Source organism: Corapipo altera, unplaced genomic scaffold, assembly GCF_003945725.1.
Source record: "Corapipo altera isolate COAL_440 unplaced genomic scaffold, ASM394572v1 48, whole genome shotgun sequence".
Lineage (NCBI taxonomy): Eukaryota > Metazoa > Chordata > Aves > Passeriformes > Pipridae > Corapipo > Corapipo altera.
This window is the reverse complement of record NW_020884931.1, coordinates 3,671,192-3,694,973: the sequence shown is the minus strand read 5'-3', so window position 1 is coordinate 3,694,973 and position 23,782 is coordinate 3,671,192. Positions and strand designations below refer to the sequence as shown.

The 23,782-nt window shown below is 46.2% G+C and overlaps 1 protein-coding gene across 1 annotated transcript in view; it reads left to right on the top strand.

Annotated features, from left to right (window-relative positions):
• The window catches only part of GALNT14 (polypeptide N-acetylgalactosaminyltransferase 14), a 100,424-nt gene that overhangs the window by 40,061 nt on the left and 36,581 nt on the right, over positions 1-23,782 (top strand). Inside the window, exon 3 of the mRNA XM_027659337.1 lies at positions 16,818-16,916. Coding sequence (XP_027515138.1) covers positions 16,818-16,916 — 99 coding nt within the window. The remainder of the gene's footprint in view (positions 1-16,817; positions 16,917-23,782) is intronic.

Genomic DNA, 23,782 nt, shown 5'->3' with positions numbered 1-23,782 from the left:
TCATATGGACTGTTCATGGAGGGATGGGAAGAGATACGTGATGCCTGTGATGTTCCCCTGGAGCAGAGAGCTACTGTCTTGCATTTTCACGGTCCAGAAATATCAGGATTTCAGTCCTCAAGCAGAAGCATTAGACACTGCAGTGTTGTTTTGACCCATTAATTTCAGCATGCATCCCAAGGGTGCAGAGCTTACACATTCAGCGTTTCGATGGAGCAGCTGTTGTTGGGGTGGTCAAAAATACATGACTGTGCTGTGCATGGGAACGACTGGGAAGAGCACGTGGTCCCTGAGGGTCAGCTCTGCTGGGTGTCGTACCTGTGTACACGGGCACGTGGGGCTGAGTGTGCATCTCTGCCACTGAACACCTTCCCCACATCCCTGTGTCCCGCGTGAGCACATTTGGCACACAGCACGTGAGAGTATGTGTTGACATCCGCCTGCCAATTGCAAGAGGGCAGCTGTTGTCGTGTGCAGAGCTTGAAGTGGCTCCATTTTTGGATGAGTTGATGACTGCATCCCAGGAGTGGCAAGTAGTCAGGTGCACTGAAAATACTGTAACGTCTTCTTGGAAGTGAAGAGCCGAAGAGGAGAAAAGTAGTTTTTGACAGCATTGCCTTTGGATTACCATGTTTATGATGCCATTGGACTTCTCACATTGCTGTGTCTTCTTTCAGCTTCCTTTCCTGCTAGACCAAAGCCACTTTGAGGTGACTGGAGGTGAGCACTGGGTCTCAGCATCTAGAAATGCATTTTGTACCTCACATAGAAGTTTAAGCATCTTACCTTTCTTGCCTGGTTTCTTGAGAGTCCCCAACAGAACTTAGTGTCTGGAGAATGACATGTGTGGAAAAGCCCAGATGGGGCAGATTGAAGGCTCTGCTCTGCGCTGTTGTCCTGAGTTCTACCTGAACATTAGACCTGCAGAAACAGGTAAATACCTAGCATGTGGCCAAACTCACTTTGAATTCGAGGGAAGGCTTGCAGGGATGTTACCCAGGTGGACCTTGAACAATTGAGAGCAGAACCAAACCTAGAGTTTTTTCTGGCCTACTGTTGCCTTTCCCTTTACTGACTCCATGCATTTTTTCACTTTTGCCTCTGGACTGTAGCTGAGCTAATCCACTTTCCCGCGTAAGTCCCACAGACTAAGTCCCAAGGGATTATTATTTTTAAAATTTGCTTACTGAAGCAGTGCCTTGTGAGTTGCTGACTTGAGATGAGCTGTGTGGTAGACCAGGGTGAGAAGTGGTGTGGGTATGGGTGCATGCGCATGTGGTCTCCCTGTGCCTGATGCTGCTGGGTGCATATGCTCGGGGCAGAGGGGTGGTGGGGCAGCAGGGAGTGGGGCAGGTCTAAGCAGAGGAGCCTTGAGTGCAGTGCAGGTGGATGGACATCTATCCATGAGGATGGATGGAGCTGTGCAGTCTAAGATGTGAAGGAGAGAGACAGATGAGGAGGATGGGGGAGAGGGAGTGCTCAAATGCTGCCACATCTCTGAACCTGGCATTGCTGAAAGCTGGAAAAGGTGTCCCTCTGTGGCCATGCGTGCATTCTGCTGTGTTTGCTCTGTCCTGCACCCTCTTGTGTGTGCTCAGGGTCCCTGTGTGGGTGCTCCCCCATGAGAAATGTGTGATATCCTGAGGGGAGAAGGGTGGCAGTACCTCATGAGGGCTTGGAATGGCTGGACATAAGGGGGTACAGGTCTCTTCTTGCTTTTGATGTTCATTATTAGCTGCTGTATGGCTGCCAGCAATATCCTCAGGAGTTTTTTCTGTCTCTTGGTCTGTTATTACAGATGTTACACTGTTCTCTGAGCAGGGCCAGGATATTTGTAATTTTATTACAAAATAAAATTTATCACATTTGGGCAAAGTCGTGTATGCCTGAGGGCTGTCCCTGGATCTCTCAAAAGATGCAAAGCATTTTAAGGCTGAAGTAAGCTGAGTAAGAGAAGATCTGGGATCCCCGTCTTTGGTCTTGGTCTCCTCATTTCTAGTGACAGCAAGAGCACAGCATGATCCTGCAGGCAAGCAGTTACACAAATCTATGGTGGAAAATGCATTTGAGACGAAAATATCTCCATTAGGAAACAGCATGATTGCTTTCATCTCTTGGACACCAGACCCCAAGAGATTAGCACTCTACACTGTGTTTTTCCGTCACCTCCTTAGACTGATATCTCTCGGGATGAAGATATGAGAACAGTCCATTAAGTAGAGCAGAGGCTGGCTTATGTTTTGGGGATAAGCTAGAACTGCCTGTATTGGCCAAGGTTTTGTTTCTGCCATTGGTGAGATGGCTTTTGTGGCCTCAGTTTGAAACTTTTCACGGGCTGGGCAGAGAGAGTATTGCTCACGCCTCTTGTGTGCAACCTGGTAACCCTTTGACAATGGTAGAAATAGCTAGCATGAATTGGGGATGTATCTTAGCATGTTGTGTAGCTTTTATTAATGCAGTTGGGCAGGTGAAAGTCTGTGAGAGACACAGCTTTGGGCAGCCAGCTTGCTCTCCACACACTATTGCCGACCACTGACCAACTATTTGAGAACCAGCCGTACTGTCTTATGTAAGAGTGGATTGTCATGTGATGCTGAGATTTATTTTATTTTTTAGGGAATTGTCATTATTACCTCTTCTTATTATAGTTACCCCGTTTTCAAGCTCTTCAGCACTCCAGGAATTCAGATCTTTCTTAAACACGTTGGTTACTAGCAGTCAGTTCCCCTAGCTGGGAAAATTTGCAGTCTGCTAACAGAAGACCCAGTATGGAGCTCCCCTTATCAAGCCCCACTATCTATAGCTTTGTGATAGAGTTTACACTTACTGCCACTTACAGTTTGGACCCGTGTGTTGCTGGAGAGCTGAGGCTTTTGGCTGAACTGAAACATGAAGCCCAAAGTACAGTTAGGGGATGCAAACTGGGAAGGTCCTATCTGACCAAAGACTTAAGGATGAGGCATAGTTTGACTAAGGGAGTGCACTGCATCCCCCAAACTACCATGCAGTAGTTATTTTGGCCTCCCAGCCCCTGTCAGGGAGCTGTACCAGCATCTCATGATTGTGATGGCCAGTTTGTGCTGAACTGGTTTTTTTTGTGTGTCTGTTGGCTAAACCTGACCAGCCTAAGAGTATAGGTGGGCGAAAATCTGTATGTTTCACTCGGAAGAGCTCAGTTCTGCACATTGTAGATTCAGTCCATCTGGAGTGCTCACCACAAATAGTGGCATTTTGCACTTGGTTTTCTGGGTGAATTTGAACTTGAAAATCCAAGGGGATTTAAGGAACAGGTATGTGATCAAAACACGGAGAGATTGTTTTCAGGTAGCACAGAGAACAAGGAGTACTGAGATTTGCAGTTCTTGTCAGCTAAGCAAGGAAAGCAAGACAGCTATTAATCAGAAGCAGGCACTTCATAAGATCATAGAGTAATTCAGGCTGGAAGAGACCACAGGAGGTCTCTAATCCAGCCTCTTGCTCAAAGCTGGGTCAGCTATGTAATCAGCCCAGGTTTGTCTCAGTGCAGAAACCAATGAGCCCACTGGGACTCCTGCCCCTCAGGCTTACCCCCAGCATTTTGTAAAAGCTGTATGTAATGTAAAAACCTTGGTTGCAGCACATGGAATTTGTAGTTCTTTTCCCCCAGCTGCCTGTGGTTGGGTAATAAGCTTTGAAGTTGCTGGAGTTGCTGTCCTTGCAGTGCTTATGTTAACTGTATCTTGTCCAGTCACTCATAGCAAGAGCATTTCAATGAGAGGAGGGGTAGGTGCACATCGAACCGTGCCTGATAAAGCTTCCTGTCCTCACTGCCTGTCGACTTTCCCAGGATTGATCATTATGTCAGTAGGAAATCTGTGTATGAAATCTGTGCATCGCTGTGTGGTCGTCCCAAAGGACTGCCGAGGTGACTGGAGACCTTCATCTGTGTGATTAACAAGCACAGGAGTCTGTGCTGCTGCTTGGATGATGTTGATATGTTTGGTGGCCTCAGGTCATTCTTTGTGGGACAACAGTGAGGGGAATTCTGTTGTCTCCTCTTTTGGGGTTCATCACTTAAGAGTGATGCACCTCATTACCACGCTCATGTACTGCACTTTCTGGCTTAACATTACAAGGCTTTGCCACTGGTGGTGTTGAGAAAAGCCTGAGAAAACCTGGTCAAGGACAAAAATCCCATGGAGTCTCCACTCCATTAGGTTGCTTGAAAGTGGAGGGAAATATTCACTGGACCATTTTGGCACTGCAAAAATCTAGTGTTTCATGTTCATCTGCTTCTGCTGGAGGTAGTGTCTGGCATAGATGTGGGAACACCTGCATTAAGGTGCCTCTTTCCAACAGTTGCACCTACTGCTGCTCCTGGAGAGGTTATGCAAGAAGAATGATGGGTCTGTCTGGGAACTCACCAGCTGTGAACTGAGCTGGACATTCATATCCTGGGAAATGGCTGGCGAGTACCAAGTCCCCAGACTGGGAATGTCTGCGGCCACCCCAAGATGTGACAGTGTCTGTGCATTTGCTGCCCCATGTTTGTTGTCTGATGGCCCGTGAGGTACCTTGCCAGGAGGTGGAGGGCTTGAGGAGGTCAGGTAGACCTGATGGCTTCTGAGGCAGGGACTAGTGGCTGGAGGGGACTAAAATTGATGAATGCAATGATCTTTTTTCAAATATCTTTCTATGTAATGTCCTCTTTTGAAGGCTTCTTGGTTTTGGGGGTTTTATTGAATGTGATGGAGGAAGAAAGACTTGATGAGAAGGGTCTGCATGTAATGGGGTTACAGCGGGTTTGAGCACTGAGAGAAGTTACATCTCCCCTGAAATGGCTGCCCATGCCTGAGCTGAGAGCTATCCTTGGCCAATGCTCCTGGACCATCATCCCAACATTTACTTGTCCTGAAGAGCCCCTTCTTCCCTCCTCAGATGTGACAGGGCTTCTGACATTGCCCATGTTGGCTCTGCCCATGCTTTTACTGGGAGTTAGTGTGTTCCCTGGACATCACGGACATCCAAACCACCCTGTGTGACTTGCACAGATCACCCTGGGGAGGAGAGAGGCTTCCAAGCATTGAGATCCCAACCCAATGCCAGATTTTGCTTTGATGTCTGAGACAGCCTGTGGTGCTACCCTGCCCTCCAAGCCCTACCTAAGCACTCCCTGGAGCTAGAGGTGGTGGGTCTAGTCAGTCAACACTGCCTTCTTGGCACAGAGAGAGGGTCATTATCACTGCCAGTCTAACTGCTTCACAGCAAAAGGACCTCTTGCCGACTTTTTGGTTTCAGAGATGCTATGTCTTCCTCACCCTGGCAGTGCATTGGCTCCACTGCTGATTTTGGACCACAGCTCAACTGATCCCAGGTTGCGAATCACACCCTGGAATCATGGGCTTTGACTGTGGATGTTCACAATCACCAAGGGGGCAGGAGCTGAAGTGCCATGAGATGGTGCAGTTTTGTATCTTGAGGGGCTGTCTAGAGAAAAGGCAGGTTGAGAGGCTTTCAATAAAAATGGTTCTGGGAAGGGGTGCTGGAGTGGGGGTAGGCTGGAGAATGAGGGGAACTCTTGAGAACGAGCTGAGGAGTGAGCTAGACTGTATGAGGAGCTGATGGAAGTGTATAGGCGGGTGTTGTAGATGCAGGAGGATGTGTCAGTTAAGTGGCTGTTACTCATTTCTTTTTCTGGAGGGTAAAGCTAGTTATCTCTGAGAGGGCTGTGCTAGGAGTGTGAGTTGTGGCACCTGTCTGCACAGTGAGCAGAAACGATTCCTGAGTTGTGTTCTTGGCTAGAAGGTGTCTGCAGGGCAAAGGGGATTGGCAGTGTGGATACTGAGGGAGTCTGTAGGTGTCTCAGACTCCGTGTCTCAGAACCTGGCTGCTGGCAGTGAAGGTGACTGGACTGTTCCAGCAAACATCATGGTATAATACTAAACTTCTCATTGCTGTGTTTTGTTTATCCAAGTTGTCCCTTCTCCCACCTGCGCAGTGTCTTACTGGGTAGGGAGAGCATCTGCATGGGACAGACACCCTCCCAGAAAGAATCTGAGGACCTTACTTGGGAGCAGCCACTGCTTCCATCCCAGCTGTCTCTTCCCTGGAGAATACCTTTATTTTGTGGGCTTACATTTTTCTTGCCGAAAGTTGCTGTTTCAGAGAGAAGAAAGCTGAGAACAGTTTCTCCCCCCTCTCCAAATGACAGATTTCTTTCTCCTAAGTTATTTTGGCTTTGTTTCCCTATGAGACAGTTTTGATTTCATTTTGGAAATTCCCCCCCCACCCATCCCCTGCGTTTTGCCAAGAAAAATGCATGCACAAAATAGTTCTGGGTCGATCTGAAATGACCCTTCTCTCATCCTTTTTCAGTTCCTTCATTTACCCTGCTTGTATGCCAGCCCTGTTCTTGGCAGCCTCATGGAGAGATGTTGTGCACTGTACCTTTGATGAGGACTTACTGTGGCAACCTTCTTCTGTGCAGTCCCTATGGGAATTTGCTTCAGCGGTTGGTTCCCCCCATAAGAACAGGTTTGTTTTGGGGATGGAAGAGTTAGGAAAGCCTTTGGGATTTCTCTTTTATTATGCAGACTGGGGTGCTGGAGCAACAAGGGAAGAGACTGTCTCAGATCTGGCGCTGGCAGCGGTTTCTGGGGAGAAGGGACTTGGACTGGTGCTCCAGTGTCAGTGCTGAGAAACTCTTGGCTGCGTCGCAGTGCCTTGGTTTAAAGTATCCCCTCCACCTGAGGGCATGGAACGGACAAGCAGAATATGTACAGGAACAGGATTTTGCCTCTGTTAATATTCTGTGGCAGGTTGGTTTGTGTTGAGAAGTGACCGCTGGTTAGATGTACTGTTAGCCCAGAGTTGAGCTGCTGCCTATCCATCAATACCACGTGTCTCTCTCCAGCCTCCAGTCTCTTGCTCGGTCCCTTGGGAAATGGCAGAGCTCGTACTGCCAGGGCTAATTATTCCTCAAGACAGAAGACATGTGATAAAATATTAACCTTTTTCAAAAACAGAGCCCCAGTTAATTAGCTCCACTTTTGTGACACATTCACCCGGAGATAAAAGCTGGTTCCCGAGATATCTGTCTGTGGAGCAGTGATCTTACCACGTGTCCCTGTCACGATGGGGGATGCCGAGGAGAGAGAGTTGGGAATTTAATGAAAGACAGTGACCTGCCAGTCACTGCACCCTGAGGACGAGCTGCTCCATTTCAAGGTGAAGAATGCCTGGGTACGGGCACCGCTGCTTGTGTTCAAGAGCCTGAAGCTGGAAATTGAGACAGAGTGGGTGGTGGGATCCACTCCACTCCCCACACCTGGCTTATGTCAATGTTGTCAGTGCCACATCTCTGCAGCCTGGATTTGCCGGCTGTGTGGGTAGACAGGGCTCAGTAGAGCTGAGTGAATAACCGTGTTTCTTTGGTTATTTAAGAAAAAGAAAAGCCAGGAGGTAGCAATTTCAGGATAAACCAGAAGCAAAGCTTTTGGTGAATCTGAAAGTAAAAAGATGGGAAAACTTAAAGCTGAAGGAATCTGTTTTTCTCATCCTGAAAAGGGAAAAATTTCATTTAGATCTCAAATGTTTTTGACACTTTAGTCATCTGAAAATGACAAGCTGTATTTAAAAGCAAGTGATTTTGAGTATCAGATGAAAAGTACACATTGGGCTCCTTGGGAACAAATGATGTGCTGGAGTGGAAGTGATGCTGCAATGTGAGTTGGTGGATGCAGGAACCACTGGTAGGAGGATGTGGTATCACTGTGGCAGTCACTGCACCAGGGAGAGGGGCTTCTTCCCAATGAAGAGAGGGACGGGAGTCTCCGATAGACCAGGATTGACTGCAGCCCCCGGGGTGGCTGTGCCAACACCGGTCAATCCATGGAGGCATGGGATCTCCTTTTTAAAACCCATGTGCAGGATCCTTGGTTTTTTATAGGGAAGAGAAAACCTTGCTTGTCTTGGTGCCCTTTGCAGAGGGTGATGCTGCACCCACGTGAACCACACCAAGGCCCTCTGATGATTTCATGATGGGCATCACTTCATCACCAAGTGCTTTGGCACTCCTGGGGTGCCATTGATCACTCTCTGCTAAAACCATCCCCTGCCTTAGACTGCTATAATGTATTGACCGCTTGTCTTATGGTTATTACATGCCATCGATTACTTTGATAACTTGCTCCAAGTAATTCTGACAGAATGAAGTTGTTCGTTTAACTTCTGTGCTTGTCTCAGTATTTCTATTGACTCAATATGTGTGTGTAGGCTGAAATCAAAGTCAAGTATTAGTAAATAATGGAACTAATTCTCCGAGGCTCACTCCTGTTGATAATTAAGGCCATGAGACAGTTTCCTCCATCAAACGCTCAGTTGTTTTTTTCGGCTATCCAGCGCCTTAAAGTCCCTACTCTATCAACTGCAGCAAAAGGGCAATCACAGGTCCTGTTTCGGGGCTATTTGCATGGATTTTTGCTATAAGCACTGCAGCTCCCTACATGTTTAAAGTGGTTTTGAGCTATCACAGCATGGAGCTGGATTTGTGCTTCTCCAGCTGAGACTAAGGAGATGTTGTGAGGATGGGGGCTTCCTCTGCTTTAATTTGCCATGTGGTGCCAGGAAGCTCTGGTCAGAAAGCATCCTCCCTAAGGAATCTTTATATCCATGGTTCCAACCCTCTGAAATGTAATTTCAGGCTGTCCTGGCTTCTGAAGAACTTTAATAATGGATTGGTGGCTTTCCAGGAAGGTACAAGGTGCCAGATTTTGCTTTTACTTTCACCAGGTGAAAACCTTTGCCATCAGCTCTGGTATTCCAGTAAAACTGGTTTCAGAAATTTGGCCACAGATTAAAATTCTATTCAAAACAAAGAAGATTCTTTTTTTTTTTTACATTTTGTTTTCTTCTTTTCACTTTTGTTGGCTCCATTTTTCTTTTTGCATCAATTCTGAGGAAGGAAAGGTGGAGGGAGTCAAGAAATATGACAGACCTTAAGTCTGTGGAGAGGGCTCTAGAAGTCTGAATTATTCATGAGCTGCTTCAAAAATCAAGACACGCGTTCTGGTTTAACTTGTTTTTAAATGCAGCCGTGCTATTCTTTCTTTCCTGTTTAATAGAGTCTCTTTTTTTCCCCCTCCCCTTTTCCAAAGACAAAAATCCAGCAAATTTTTAATAAATTATAAATGCAAACGTCTCATCAGTTTTGAGGTTCACAGGCAGCAGCACGTCATGTGCACAGTAGGTTATTTTTGCCTTCTTACATTTCCCCCTTACTTCAAATTTAGCTGTTTGATTAATTTTTTAGATATCTATCTTGCAGGGAAAAGAAAGAAAGAGAACCGAAAGAGGCAGTGAGTTAGAGGAAATACTAATTGTACGGTAGCCAAATATAGCACTGTTTCAAGTTCCAGAAGCTGTGTAGAAAAATGTCCTTCTTGGTCAACCTGCGGTTGAGTTCAGCCAATTTGCAGGATGCTGTCCTGGTGAGCAGAGTGCGTGGTGGTCCCCTGCCAGGGCTTGGAGCTGCTCGCCTTCAGTCTCCAACCGTCACACCCATGGTAGGGCATAGACTTCAGAAGAACAAGGAGGCTGAAGGGAAAGCGGCTGCATCATCTCCTGCCCTCAGGAGGGCTCTCTTCTTTTGTGCATTTTCTGGTATTTTTGCGGTAGCATGTGCTGGGGAGGGGGGAGGTGGAGACTTGGACAGGTTCCTCTGGGAGTCTAATTTACAGCCAGAACTGGTTCACTGCCCCGGCAGTTTTTTCCTGATGGTCTTCCTTACGGTTTTATCCAATTGCATCTAGTTAGAGCCTGCTAAATAACTCCTTGTTAGCTCTGAGGCTAAACACCATTGAATTTTTGTTGCAAATGTGCCTTCCCACTGTTGCTCAACCCCCTGTACACCCTCGAGTCATCTGCTAAAACAGAGATTCCTCTCTTTGGATCCCCCCTGTTTCTCCCAGCCCCAGCAGCCCCTGTTGCATGCCATCCTAGGGATTTTTAAGTCCCTTTTTGGGAATGCAAACCTGAGGCACATGCCAGTCCAGCACAGAGAAATCCTACTGACCTTTCTCAAGGATATTTTTTTTACTTTGGCAAACCAAACCTGAGCTGGCATTCCCTGCAGTCACATGGCACTGCCAGCTGACATCTGACTCCTTGTCCCTTCTTCTTTCCTTTCGGCACAGATGTTTTCTGGATTATTCTGCCTTCCAGCTGTTTTTTTCAGTCTCTGCCTCTCTTTGCTTCAGGTCCTTTGGTGTTTCAGTAGCACCAACCCACCGATGGTCATGGCCAGCCTTAGGTGGCCCTACAGAGCCAGGATAGACACAAGAAGGTCTGTAGTTGGTTGCAGTTCCTACAGTCACTGCTTTTCCTATCGTGCTACAAAGGTCACATATGTGCTCTGAGCAGTAACGTTCATGCTCAAAATGTGGTCCTGGTGGAGTGGTCAACATCAAAGCTCCTGGCGTTACGGATGGAACCCCAGAGCTTTCCCAGTAGATCTTTGTCCCAGACCCAACTCCAAGTGCAGGATGTTCCAGCAGCTGGTTCACTGCTGGCAGCTGTGCCCTGGCAAAGCCCTGGGTGCTGCGGTGCTGGAGATGTGTAGTGAGGCAGACCATGGTCAGGCCTCTGTTTGGCAGCCTCATCTTGACTGAGGAGGGGCAAAGCATACCCACAGAAGGAGGAGAGCATGTCTTGGGAAGACAAAGTAGAATTTTGTCAAAGCTGAGTGAAAAGGTATTTCGAGGCAGCATGCAGGAAGGATGCTTGAGGAGAGCCAAGACGAACCAAGCATGTTGATGGAGGTGAATACCATGAAGAAGATCACCGACCCCTTCGTGTGTTCTGGTCATGCAAATACTGAATTGTCATATCCCATTTATACAGTTGTATGAGACTGATGCATTGACTGTAACATGAACAGCGCACCTTGGATTTTCCATCTCTGGAGGTCATCAGGTAATGATTTTTTGAAAGGTGCTCTGCAGTCAGACACAAGTCACTGGGCTTAATGCATGGATAACTGAGAAATGCAGAAATAACTGGGAAAAATGCCAGAGATTGTGTTACCCAGAGGTCAAGTGAGGTGTCCAGCAGTTAGCTCTATGAACTTATTAGCTTCCATACGAGTTGGCACATACATTGCTATATAGTTTTATATCACACTGTGTCCAGGGTCCCTATTTTTAGAGTATTTTCATGGAAAAAATAGATCAGTTAATAGGAAGAAATTCTTTATTGTGAGAGTGGTGAGGCACTGCTAGAGGTTGCCCAGAGACGTTGTGGATGCCCCATCCCTGTAAGTGTTCAAGTGTTGGATGGGGCTTAGAGCAACCTGGTGTAGTGCAAGGTGTCCCTGCCCATGGCAAGGAGTTGGAACTAGATGATCTTTAGGGTGCCTTCCAGCCCAAAACATTCTATGATTTTATGATTCTGTGAATTTTGTTTCAGCTCAAAGACAGGGTTTAAGCACAATGGTTTCCCACTGGCTGGGGCTATGCCACCCTGAGAGGTATAACCAAAGTACCTGCATGTCCTACCATCCCTACGGGTGTGCAGAACCTGGGTATGTTTGCTACTGGCCAAGGCAGGGCAGCTGAGGCTCTAATCCTTTCCTTCTCACTGGCGACTCTTTACTTGCCTGTGGTGGGTGGCTTCTTTGCTCCCTGGGGCAGTAATTTTCATTTGCCTTTTGAGGGAGAAATTTTTCACACCTGTTGGTTGTCAAGACTTGTTTCAGTTTCCTCTGGGGTCGTGGTGGAAGGAATTGGTGTGACTACACCAAGGATGCATGACTGTAGTAGTTAAGTGAAGGAGTTCAAACCAGAGAAGGCTGAGCTGTTTTCTGTGATAAGAAAGAAAAATTATTAAAGAAAGCTCTCCTCATATTTCTTTCCTGAACTGCCATCCATTTCCAGTGGATTGGCTCCTGTCTCTTTGGTAAGGTACAGATGTGTTTTCAGCAGCTCTGGTCTTTCTCCTCCACTTTCCCTGCCACTCTGTCTCTCCAGCTGGGTGTGGGGTGACACCAGTGTCCCTGGAAGGCAGTCATTAACTGGCTGGTGTGTAGCCTGAGCAAAGCTGTATAGGCTTCTCCCAGGCAGCAGTAACTTGGCCCAGGCCAAGGCCAGGCTTGCTCCAGTCCTGACTGGCTGAGTCCCCTCAGAGGACCAGGCTGGCAGGAGCCCTCCTTTCGGCATGAGTGTGAGCAAAGAGCTTTACCACTAGTATGAACTCTTTCTTTGTGATTTGTGTAATTTATTTCACTCTTTCTGTGAGCTAAAAGGACTTTTTGTGCTTGTCTCCTCTCTCTGCCAAGTTCTTTTCTGCTTCTGGTGCAGTGTCCAAGTCTAACATGCAGCTCATGGTGGCTGCGCTTCTGTGACGTAACTCTTGCAAGTGTCTTCACTCAAGAGAACCATCAAATTTGGAGAGCTAGTCAGACTTGAGGAGCGTCATCTGAAACCCAGAGTAGTTTGTCCATCGGAGGGGGTTGAACCCATGATGTTTGTGATAGCATGTCCCTGGGTCGCTGTTAGTGTACAGTGTGGAGAAAAACCCAAATACCCTTGGTTTAGATGTGCGGCAATGAGACTGCCCTCCCATGCCCTCCTTCTCCCAAGGAGAAGAGAGGAGCCAGGCAGGAGTTGAAGGGTGATGTAGCTCTATCTGATGCAGCGGGCTGTTTGAAATAAATATGCAGAGAGTCCTTTGGAAGAGGTGAGCTGTGTTGAAGGGAGAGTTTGGACTTCATGAAAAACATTAAAAATTCAAAGCGGAGTTGTTGGCAGGTGATGGCCGTTGAAGTAGAACAGAAGAATGAGCAGAAGCCTGGCAGAGGAGTCTAGGGTATGGGATGATGAGAATTTTTTTCTTGATTTCTTGAAGGAAGTTAACAAGGCACAGGAGAAGGTGAATGTAAGAGGTGGGGTTTGGGAGACGTGTCACAGCTCTGTGGGCATGGGATGTCAGGTGTCAAGGAGAAAACACTCTGGATGAGCCTGTGGAGGACCGGAAGGGGTTGCAGAGCAGGGTCCATCTCCGTTCACACTGTTAGTCTTTACCATTGTACTGCATAGCCATGTTTGCAAGGTGGGCCTTGGTTTGGTGGGGGGCACTATGAATTAAGTTTGTCATTTTAAATGTTAAATGGGTTGAAATTCCCTGGGAATGAGCATGTGTGTTGCCCTATCAGGAGGATCTCTAGGGATGCAGGGCAGGCAGCTGTGTGCATAGGCCATGTATCTGTGATACCACACCGTTCACCAGGAGCACAAGGGTCGAAGAAACTCAAGAAAAAAATATTTAGTAAGGGACTTCGGAGGCCTGTGAGGAATTCTGGAGCGTCCAAAGTTTGGGACTTTGTGCAATTCCTGCAATGAGTGCAGGGCTCTGGCTGTCTGCTTCCTGTCCCCACAAACAAGTGCTCTTTAATTTATTCCTGAGCTGTTAGTGGCATATTGGGAACATGGAGAAGAGCTGTGTTGCTCTGTCCACCCTGAAAGAAGTATAACAAGCAACTATTTCAGGCTGGGATTTTCCAAGGGTGACTCCAAGGTGTTTTCAGCCAGAATACCCTTTTCATAACTTTCTAGTTCTGAAATTATTTCAGTTTTTAATGGGGAAAAAACTTTAAAACAGAAAAGTGAAACTTCCGTAAAATGAAAGTTTGACTTCTGGGTTTGCAGGAGGAAATAAGAATTGTTTCTCCATCTGGGTGCTCTCTCTGGGGTGTTTAGGGCAGGCCAACCTGGCTTCTGTCTTCTTTCAGTCCCCCAGATGTTAGGAATTGGTGGAGCAACCCAAATTGCAGGCACTTCAACCTGGCAGCATTCCTGCTAGCACTTGCTGTGCTAGGATTGCTCCCCAGTCCTCCTGCAAGGTTTCAAAGCATCAGACTTTAAATGACTTTAGCCAGAGAGTTTCAACACACTGCAAATATAGGCAGTGCAGTTATTACTCTTTTTTTGCCTTTTTTTTTTTTTTTAACAATTTAAAACAAACCAAACCAAACTTCCATTGGTTTCCTACAAATGTATGGGTGTTGTTTCTAGTTTGGGAGGGTTTTTTTGTTGGTTTTTTTTTTCTTTTTTTCTTTTTTTTTTTGGCAATTGTGTGACCTATGAAATACCAAAAGGGGCACAAAACGTTTATCTAGCGACAGCCTGAGGTAGCACAGGCAGCTCTTAGCAGGTTTATTTTCATTATTACAGCAATTTTAGGGCTGCATGCTGCAATTTTCACTTGCAGTGAGGTATTAAATTGAAATTACCCCAGATGTAATTGTCACACAAAATAATTCTGGACATGCTGGATTTAATGCTTTTCCAAGCTGTGGTTTTTATTACCCAAGTAAGTGCCAAAAAAACACTTGTAGTCAACAACTTAAACTGAAATCTGCCTTCTGGGGAGCCAGGATATTTCGCTGCAGTTACACTGGGGGAGGAGGGAAAAAAAAAGGGACCAACTGGAGGAAACTTAGGGAGGGTTCCTGAAAGAATAGCCCAGGGGTAAAATATTGGGCAAGGGCAGAGTCAGGACCACAAAGGAACCACGGAGGAGGGGCACTGGCAGATGCAGCAGCTCAGCCTAACACTTTTTGGGCTGGTTTCTGGAGAGGCAATTCCCAGCTGTGGTGTAGTACTGGCCACAGAGACAAACCGAGGCAGGAGGTGCTGCCAGGTCCCTGCCTGCTCCGCAGCAGCAGCGCAGTCACTGATCCCTTTGGGATGCAACGAGTCTCGTTAAACAGAAGCCAGGGGTGGGTTGCAGCACCAGTGACCAAGCTCTGGAGGTGCTCATATGAAACGTTTCAGCCTTTCCCAGATGCATGTTGTCTAGTGAGGCCAATATGGTGCACAGACATCTGGAGTTGTAGAAGCAAGTTGTTGCGCACGAGGAGCCTTCATCGGGCTGCTGGAGCGCTCAGCCAGGGTTGCAATATTCCCAGCACTCCCACTGGTGGGTGGTACAGCACGCACACGCTGCTGCTTTATTTATTAGCTCCTTAGCTGTTGTAATAACATAAGTAAAGTATTGATGACTTTATGTTTTCCACCCTCTTTCATTCTTTTCCAGAAATAGCTTCCCTTGTTTGCTCCACAGAACCCTGCTGGAAGTGGGTGGAAGGACACGCATCTGGGAACAGTGTATAAATAGCACAGGGAGAGGCAGTTGCCACAGTCTGTCTCTGGAGCTTCGCAAAGCAAGCAAGAGCTGAGCCTGAGCATGGCAAAACAGGAGCTGAACAGCCACTTCTTTCTCATCACATCAGTTTGGGAAGGCTCAGCTGGAGTTGGTTACTGGATAATGCACGGGGCTGCAGTGACCTGGGGGAGCAGCTCAGGGCATGACCCAGTGCTGTTTCATAATTCAGAAACCCTCTGTTTCCAGCATCCCTGAGATGTAATTTTGATGAATGAGGGTGTTGTCACACAGGGCAATGTTACTGAACTTTCTCCTGCATATGGAATAGCTGTGCAACTTTGGCATCCTTTGGGGATGTACCTAGAATTAGAATTGGCTTGATTGTGAGTTTCCAGCTAAAACAATGAGAAAACTGCTTTTGGTCAGGTTGAAGCAGGATTTGGAAAAGGTTTTGAGTGAAACAATGAGAGAAAGCAGCAAGTGATATAGTGTGATCTTGGAAATATTTTGTCCCACTCAAGATACCATTTTTTTCTTATCTTTGGAATTGTTTCACCTGTTGCACTCTTTTTTTTCCTTTAATTTAGTTCACTTTGTAGATAATTGGAAATGCAATTTCAAAATTAAAAGATGGGAAATCTCGTCAAAAATAATATCTCAAGCATTTTGGCTCTTCACTCGTGCAAGATAACCATGTTCAATAGCATAAACCAGCAATTTCTGGCTACTCTTACCTGCTTTCTCCTCTCCATCCCTAGCTTAGTTTACCCATCTGTTTTTACTTCGCTTTGCAGATACTATGCTCCAGAACTTGGTGGGAGCAAACTAATGGCGGTTGCTCAGTCCTTTTTTTCTGCTTGATTTGAGGATAGTAGTGGTAGCACCTGGGCAGTGACACAGCGGCAGGTGATTGGCATGTGGATGTGAAGGGACATAATGGCTGTGATGGAGAGCTCCTCAGGCTGGGTTTGGGCTCCTACTGCTGTTGTGTCATCACAGGGACTGATAGGGACCTGGGAAGAGCATCACAGATGTAAGAGGTGTATCTGGATTTTCTGAGCAAGGAATATGTTGGTATCGGTCTGTAAAAGCCACAAATGTAATCAGCTAAAGGTCAAAGTAATTACTGAGTCTGTGACATTTCCTCCTGGGAAGGAGGCAGCAGGGGCCGTGGTCACAGTTGTGGGTTTGGAAAGTTTTAAATCCCAATCTTCCCTGTAGTTCGGTTATGCCATTAGGGCAGAATGAATAAGGAAACAATCAATTTAGAAACAGGACCTGGCTTACCTTGCAACCAGCTGGTGGAAATTGCTGCCTCGGGAGGTTGGGAGTGAGATGGCTTGGAGCTGGAGTTGCAAGGATGCTCTTACCTCTGCTGGTGCCACCAGCTGGGTGGGTGTGAGAGTGCTAGCTGGGAAACATTGGTTAGAGGAAAGGGCTACCCGCTGGGCATCCCTTCTCATCCCTTCCTATCAATGACAGTTAAATTCTTTGCTGCTTTAATCCTCAGTGACTTACTTGGCATTTTCGAGATTCAGACAGAAAAGCTCTTATTTATTTATTTGTAGTAGTGGCTGGAGGACCATTCACTGATGGACTCTGCTGTCTATGTAAATTAAGTAAGCTCCCACTTTGAATTCCAGTACCTGAATGGCCTTTTCTTCTCTCTCCTTCCCCAGGTGTACAACTTTGCACTATGGCCAGGACCTCCCACCAACCAGTGTCATCATCACCTTCCACAATGAGGCCAGGTCAACCCTGCTAAGGACAATTCGGAGGTAAGAGCTCTGGTGATCTCCTAAAAAATGGTGAGTGAGCTAGAGGTTTTCACAAATAAAGGCAGAATCTGTTTGCACTCTCCGTAGCAATGGGACCAGCTGTGGTCTCAAATGATGTTCGAGAGAAATTAGAGTGAAAGTTGGTCTTAGAGAAGTAGCTTTTACAGTGGGATGCTCAGGAAAGTAAGGAGCTGTGCTCCCTTTGCAGGGTCTAGCACGGGAAACACTTGGGGGAGCGTTAGCAGATTAGACAAAGTCTGGGATAAGAGCTTTTATATCCAGCTGGGTATCAGAGCTCAGCTGTATTTTCTCTCAGTCCTCTAGGGACAGCTATCATTCTACAGATATTTTCTCTGGTAGTGCTGTTTGAGCTTCTCCAGTGACCCATCAAGTGCCAGAAAGGCTTGCTAATTGAGAAGCCCTAATGGCACACATGCAGACTAGGTTTTCAAAGACGGTTTCTGTACTCCTGCGGGTACACGGTGGAGCGCTCTGGGCATGTGGCCATTCCTTCATTTGTCGGTTTGTTCTTGGCTGTGTTTTGCTGTAGTGAATAGTCTAAAGGCTTCATTTTCACTGCAGGTTTTTCAAATCAGTGTTTAATCCCAATATGTGCCTTGAATCTGCAAGTTCTCTTGTGGGAAGAACTGGTGAGGTGTGCCCACCACACCTTCAAGGGGTCTGTCTCCAGGTGTAGGCTGGTGGGTTCCTCTGTAGCAAGCTTGGATGCACCCTGATCTGTGCCAATAGTAAGTGTATTGCAGGTGCATCTCGTGCCTACATTGTAAAGATTTGTGCCCTGCTACAAGTCTTGTCTTTTAAAACTTGACGTCCCCAGGGGCCCCTTGCTATCATTGGTACTGGTCAGACTGGGGTTGCTGGTTACAGGGAGGCTTCAGTCATTCCCTATTCACTGTCACATCCTTGCTGAACTTTTCTCTGAAAACAGCATCCTTCCTCAGGTGAGCACACTCAGGGCCACAAATGAGTTTGACAGTCCTGAAATTGAATTCCTTCTTTGCTTTATGGTTTCATGCCCAATCCCATCTCCTTCTTTCACACTTAATAAACTGTCACTGCTTTCTCTCTCTAGGATGTGTGGATTTTGGGTGATACTGACACGTGGTGCTCTGTGCCACCTCCTTGATCTTGAACCTTCTCTTTTGTCTTTACAGTGCCTTGCATAAAGCTGCCATTCTCCAAAACCAATTGTAACAGAGATGGCAGGTGCAGTCCTCTGGCCCCCACTGAGATATAGGAAGCTTTAAGTGCAGAGATGGACTTTAATCTCATTTCTCCTCATAACTCAGCACTTGACTGTCCTGCCAGGTACAATCATGAGTAATGTTGTCACATGAAAAATGTTAGATGCATAATACAGCTCTTATACCTGGATCCCCCATATCTGGCTTCATTAGAGAACTGTTCATTGCAGTGATGGCAAGGTTAGAAATATAGATGGATTGAATTTTTCCTTCTTCTAGGTTATTGTTTTCTGAAGTTTCTGATTTCCAGCCATAAAATTACTTTCTTCCTTCTTCCTCTTATTTTCTTTGCTTAACTTGATTAGTTGGCTTTACTGCCTTCCTTACCTGGCTGTGTTTGATTTCCACCACAGTTTTGCCCATGTGCGCTGCTCCTTCTTGCTTATGTGCCCTGTTTGCTTATATGCACTCCTGTTTGTATGGAGAGTTTTTTCCCAGTTCTGGGGCCCCTTCTGAGTCCCATTTCTCTAAGGCTGATCTCCAAACAATGCCAGAGCTCCACGGAGCGTTCCACTGAGCTGCACCACAGAGGCAAGCCCAGGCAGTGAGGAACTGAGACGACAGCCTTGGATCCCACATCTTCTCTGCCTCCCCCTGGGCTGGGATCCTGAGCTGACCCTCCTTTTTCTGGTCCCCATGGCTTGGAGGTGGCCTCTTGACATCAGGGTTTACTGTTTTCCTCCTGGATGCAGTGCACAGGGACTTGCTTTCATCCAACCAATGCTAGGGATACCAACCCTTAGTGGCAAGTTGTGCTGGTGACGTGGCTCCTGTTCTGCTCCTCTCTGGTGGCTACTGGGCACATATTTTCACCTCTCTGCCTCTTTTTGAACCCAGCTGAGAGCTCATTTGCCTCTTTAGCCTCTGTAGGTTAATTTGCTGTGCCTTCTGACTGCTTGGTTTTTTTCCCCTCTTGCTCAGCAAATATTTAGCTTAATTAGATCTTCCAGATAACTCCATCCCACAGTGGCTGTAACAACATGGATCATTTTCCATGGCCATTCAAAACAAACTCTGTCCTTCTGACAGTGCTTTGTGCCTTTTGGGACAGTCTGTGGCCAAGTGCTTTGAGTTTAGTGGTGAGTAAATTGGCCACTTGTTCTGCCCTATTCTCCCTAGTACAACTCCATGTTGCACTCTTGGAATAACCCAGGAATAACCCAGACTGAGAAACAGATCTGGCTGTGGCTAGTAGAAGATTTTGAATTGCAAACCTGGTTTCCTGAGTTCCAGTATACTGGATTTTCCTGCCTTATCGCAGAAACAATGTTTTCAGTTAATTGCCATAACAGGAGCAAGAAACAGGGCAAAGGGGCATTGCTTGGCTTGTCCAAAGCTGTGATGCCATAGGGCACCATCCCTGCAAAGGGGGCACTTCCTACAGGACTTCATGTAAACACAGAGGAGTGGCAGAGGGAAATGCTGGTAAAGGCACCGTCTATCAGGGGACAAAATGGCTTCTTGGAGAAGAGACTATGTTCACGATGAGCAGGAAGGATTTTGCTATTCCTGTGATTTTCCTGGGTGCTTGAGAGCTTTAATGTTTCCTGAGTGTTGAGGCTGAGCTGTGTGGCAGGCTCAGTTTGTTTCACGTGGCTCTTGGTAGGGGTGTGAGTGCTCTGACCTGTGAAGCAGAGGCAGCAACACATGGCCTCCACAGCACCCCTTACGCAAGTCACGTTGTGAGTGTTTGGGACGGTTCATTTATGAACATTTTGCGCTGTCAGAGCTATTGGGAAAAGCTAGTGGACTGTGTTGAATAATGAATTAATTTAAAAGTTTCATGATCTTTGACCATTTGCCAGCTGGAAGTAAAGCAGGGGGAAAAAAAAAAAGAGGCCAAATTAATCGAATGCCCAAATCTCTGCAAATAGTTTAGTCAGCATTTATAAATGCATGTGGTGCAACTATACTTGTGAATACGTACAACTGCCCAGGTAGTAGGGGGTGGCTGTTGTGAGAAAGGCAAATAGAAAAGGGGACAAGAGGCCAGAAAGGAGGAGATGGTGAATAGCAAAGCAGCTCTTGAGATTTTTTACTATTTTTTAAAACTGTGCAGATGGGAGAAAGTAACATTGGATTGTTTCAACTGCTCACTTTTCAAATGACCTTGAACAAGTTCCTTATCCCTCTGTGGTTCAGCCTCAAGCTCCAAGACTCAGTGCCTTAAAGATGGTGAGAGTCTCCAACAGTATGGGGATGGGACCGTGTAAGTAAACCCAACATGGGAAGGAAGCAGCAAGGGAGAAGTTAAGCAATACAGAGGCATTTATAATTAAAAAAGAAAAACAAAACAAGCAATTTCTTCTTTTCTGTCTTTCCATCCTATGCTAGCCTGCATTTAGCAAGGGAATCTTAATCCTGCTGTGTGGGTGACCTGCTGGGCAGAGAGTGAGACAGTCCCGTTTACTCTGCTGAGTGGTTTTTATTTATTTATTCTTCAAACTTGCAGCTGGAGAGCTCAGAGCAGGAATAAGGAAACTTTAATTATTTACCTCTTGCTGACAAACCAAAATACATCATTTGGCAAAAGTCCCGATGCGAGTGCTGTGAATACCACATCAAATATTTAGGTCATTAATTAGCAGAGAGAATATCGTGTCTTTTGTTTTCCAGTGCTTATAAGTAAGAGAAGTGATGTCCTGGGCAGCCAGCACCTCACACCTTCCTCTCATGCCACTAACTTGTCTACATCCAGACACATCTGAGACAGGGAGGTGACAAAGCCACACACCTCCTTGCTTTGGCAGCGTCGGCACCATATAGAATCTGTGCCATAACTGAAATGAGCCTGATTAGAGAAGCAAAAACAAGCCAGGTGTTGCACAGACACTGTATAATTAGCACTTTGTGCTGACTGTTTTTTCATTTCTTTTTTTTTTTTTTCCTGCTTTTTCCTTAAACCCTGGGCTTTTTTTTTTTCTTAATTTGCTAATCATCTCTTGTGGTGACTGAGTACACAGCCCTCCATGCGCTTTTACCTTTTGATGTTAACATAAGAGAACCCTTGAATTTCAAAGAGCTTGGTGGGTATTTGAAAGAATAAAATGCAAAAGCCGCAGTGTAATCAAAGCTCATTATGGTTATTCTTGGTGTGATGTCTCTCTTCCCACATAATTAGCCATTTGGGGTTGTTGAAGCAGCTCATTTTGGCGGGCATTTTCTCTCCGCACTCGTGGTCTGATTTTGATAATTGTGACCCTTAGCCCTTTGTACACTTTATTATACTCCCAGAGGTGGGTTTTTTTCCCCCAACAAGTCCCAATATGTTGCCATGGAGAAAATTAATGGGTTCATGAGTTCCCGAGGATCAATGTCCACAGCCATCTCTCTAAAGCAAGTGGTATTCTGGGTGATGACTAAAAATATACTGACTTTTGGTCAGAAGGTCTAAACTCCTCCACGTGAACATTTTCCATGTCTTATATGTCAGGGTGACTTTTACACTGGTATTTATTTGGAGGTGAAATTGCTAGATCCAATATTTACCTCCAGGTAGGTTGAAAGGGATCCCAAATTGTCAAGGATGATGGAAGAAGGACCTTAACGATGAAAATTTAGGGTGAAATTCTCCATGGCTACGTCTGCATAAGATCTGCTAAATCCATTGAAACAAAGAAAATTTCAGCATTGACTTTACAAGATAATTCAGCAATGAATTTGGTCTTAATGTATTGAGCAAATGTAAGCACTTTCTGGACTAGAGGCATGAGTTTTCATTTAAATGGTAACAGGACTTGTGGCAATTTAAGGGAGAAAATGTTGTGATCTCTGTCTCAACAGAATATAAAAGCTGTTTCATTTGTTAAAATGTGCCCATCAATGCAGTATATACCTACCTATGTTTGATTTCAGGGAAAGAAATCTATAAATAGCAGAGTAACTTCAAAGCACTACAATATTGTCTTCTGATTTTACCCATATAAAAGGGGAAAAAAAGCCATGCACAGACATAAAGAAAAGAAAGTATTAAAAAAAATCAAAGCTAAGCAGAGGCAAAAGTAATAGAAAAACCGGCTTTGAATGTTTAGAAGTGCTTTTGTAGTCTGTCTGAAAAAAAAATCCCCGTAACGTTGAAAATGTGCAGGATTTGGTGCCTCTGTTTCCCATCCTTCCCAAGGAGTACTGCAGTAGGGGTGTTTATAGTCTTCTGTGTTTCCAACATCGTGTGCATTATCATGTGATTAATAGAGCACAGGCAGAAAATGTGTTGAAGATGTGGATGTGGCTCTGCTGGAAAGCCAGCATGCTTGCTCTTGGCTGAGTAGGGAAGTGGGCTATGGTTGTGGTGTTGCAGCCTTTGGATCTCTTTGTGCCTGCATCAAGGGGCCTTTAGCTCAGCAGCAGTTTTTGGGCTTGCTGGGGTCTGTGCACAGACTTGTAAGGGCAATAATGAGCTCAAAGAGTGCTGAAATCAGTGAACATCAGGTCCCTTAGAGCCAGCCTTTGGACCACCCTCACCAGGGTGAGGGTGAGTTGTTCACTGGAGTTTTGGAAAAGTGTCATGTGGTAAGGGAGGCCCACAAGAGATTTGATGGGAGAGGGCTGTGATGGTACAGGATGAGGGGATGCTGTGTCACCCACAGTGGTGTCTGTCATTAACCCCATGGAAGGATGAGGGTTTATGGAACCAGAGCAGTCCTTGGAGACGTCCTTCCCTTGTAGGTCAGCATGCTGGCTAAATTTCCCCTCCCCTCTAGTCAATGCTCTGCATCCCAGAGATGGCCATTGCTGGCATTCAGGGGACATGTTCCATGATCTATGGTGTGGCAAGTCCAGGCACAGAGTTGGCAGCGAGTTCCTTAAGCTGGGAACAGAAGGAGCAGCAGAGCAGAAGCGGGGCTACACATCTTCCCGACCCAGCGCCATGGGAATTTTCATGCTGGATTTTCTTCCGTAAGAGCTGCCTCGGAGGGAATTCCTCCAAAGGCATTGAGTACCACTTAGAGCCCAGGTCTGAGTCTACACAGCCAAGTGCCACGGTTTTGGTTGAGTTATTCTGGCTGGTACCAGCAAAAGCAAGAATCAGCCCCTTCGTATCCTCCTTCCCCTAGAGTGAAGCCCTGCATTGCACTTCTGGCTGCTGAATCCGTAGGGGAGACTAGGCAGAGGCGGGATTTGAATGTTCAAGTTGTCCGCTGCCTCCTCCCCTCCCGCTCTCCATGGGTTATTTATTTATTTTGCTAGCTTTTTTACAAGCCTGCTTCTTTCCTGCAGGTTTCTCTGAGTTAGGTTTCCAGGCAATCAGCGCTTGTTAAATATTCCACTGAGCGTGATATTGCTCTCCTGTCTCTCTCTACTGACGCTCGGCTGCGGTAATTTGCTGAACTCAGCTCTCGCGTGTGGGGATTTTTAAAAAATAACAAACCTATTAATAATAATAATTAAAAAACACTTGACAGGTGGAAACAGCACATCTAAATTGTTCTGTGTGCCCCAGCGGGAGGAGGGGCGCTCAGGCACTTTTTCCTAGTAACAGGCTCCAGATGTTGGTGAGGCGGTGTTGTCTAACTCTGCTTGGTACAAGCCACGGTGTTGTCAGGGTGGCCACAGCTACCATTGTGTGGGGACGGCACCTTTTATTCCCTTCCCACTCCGACA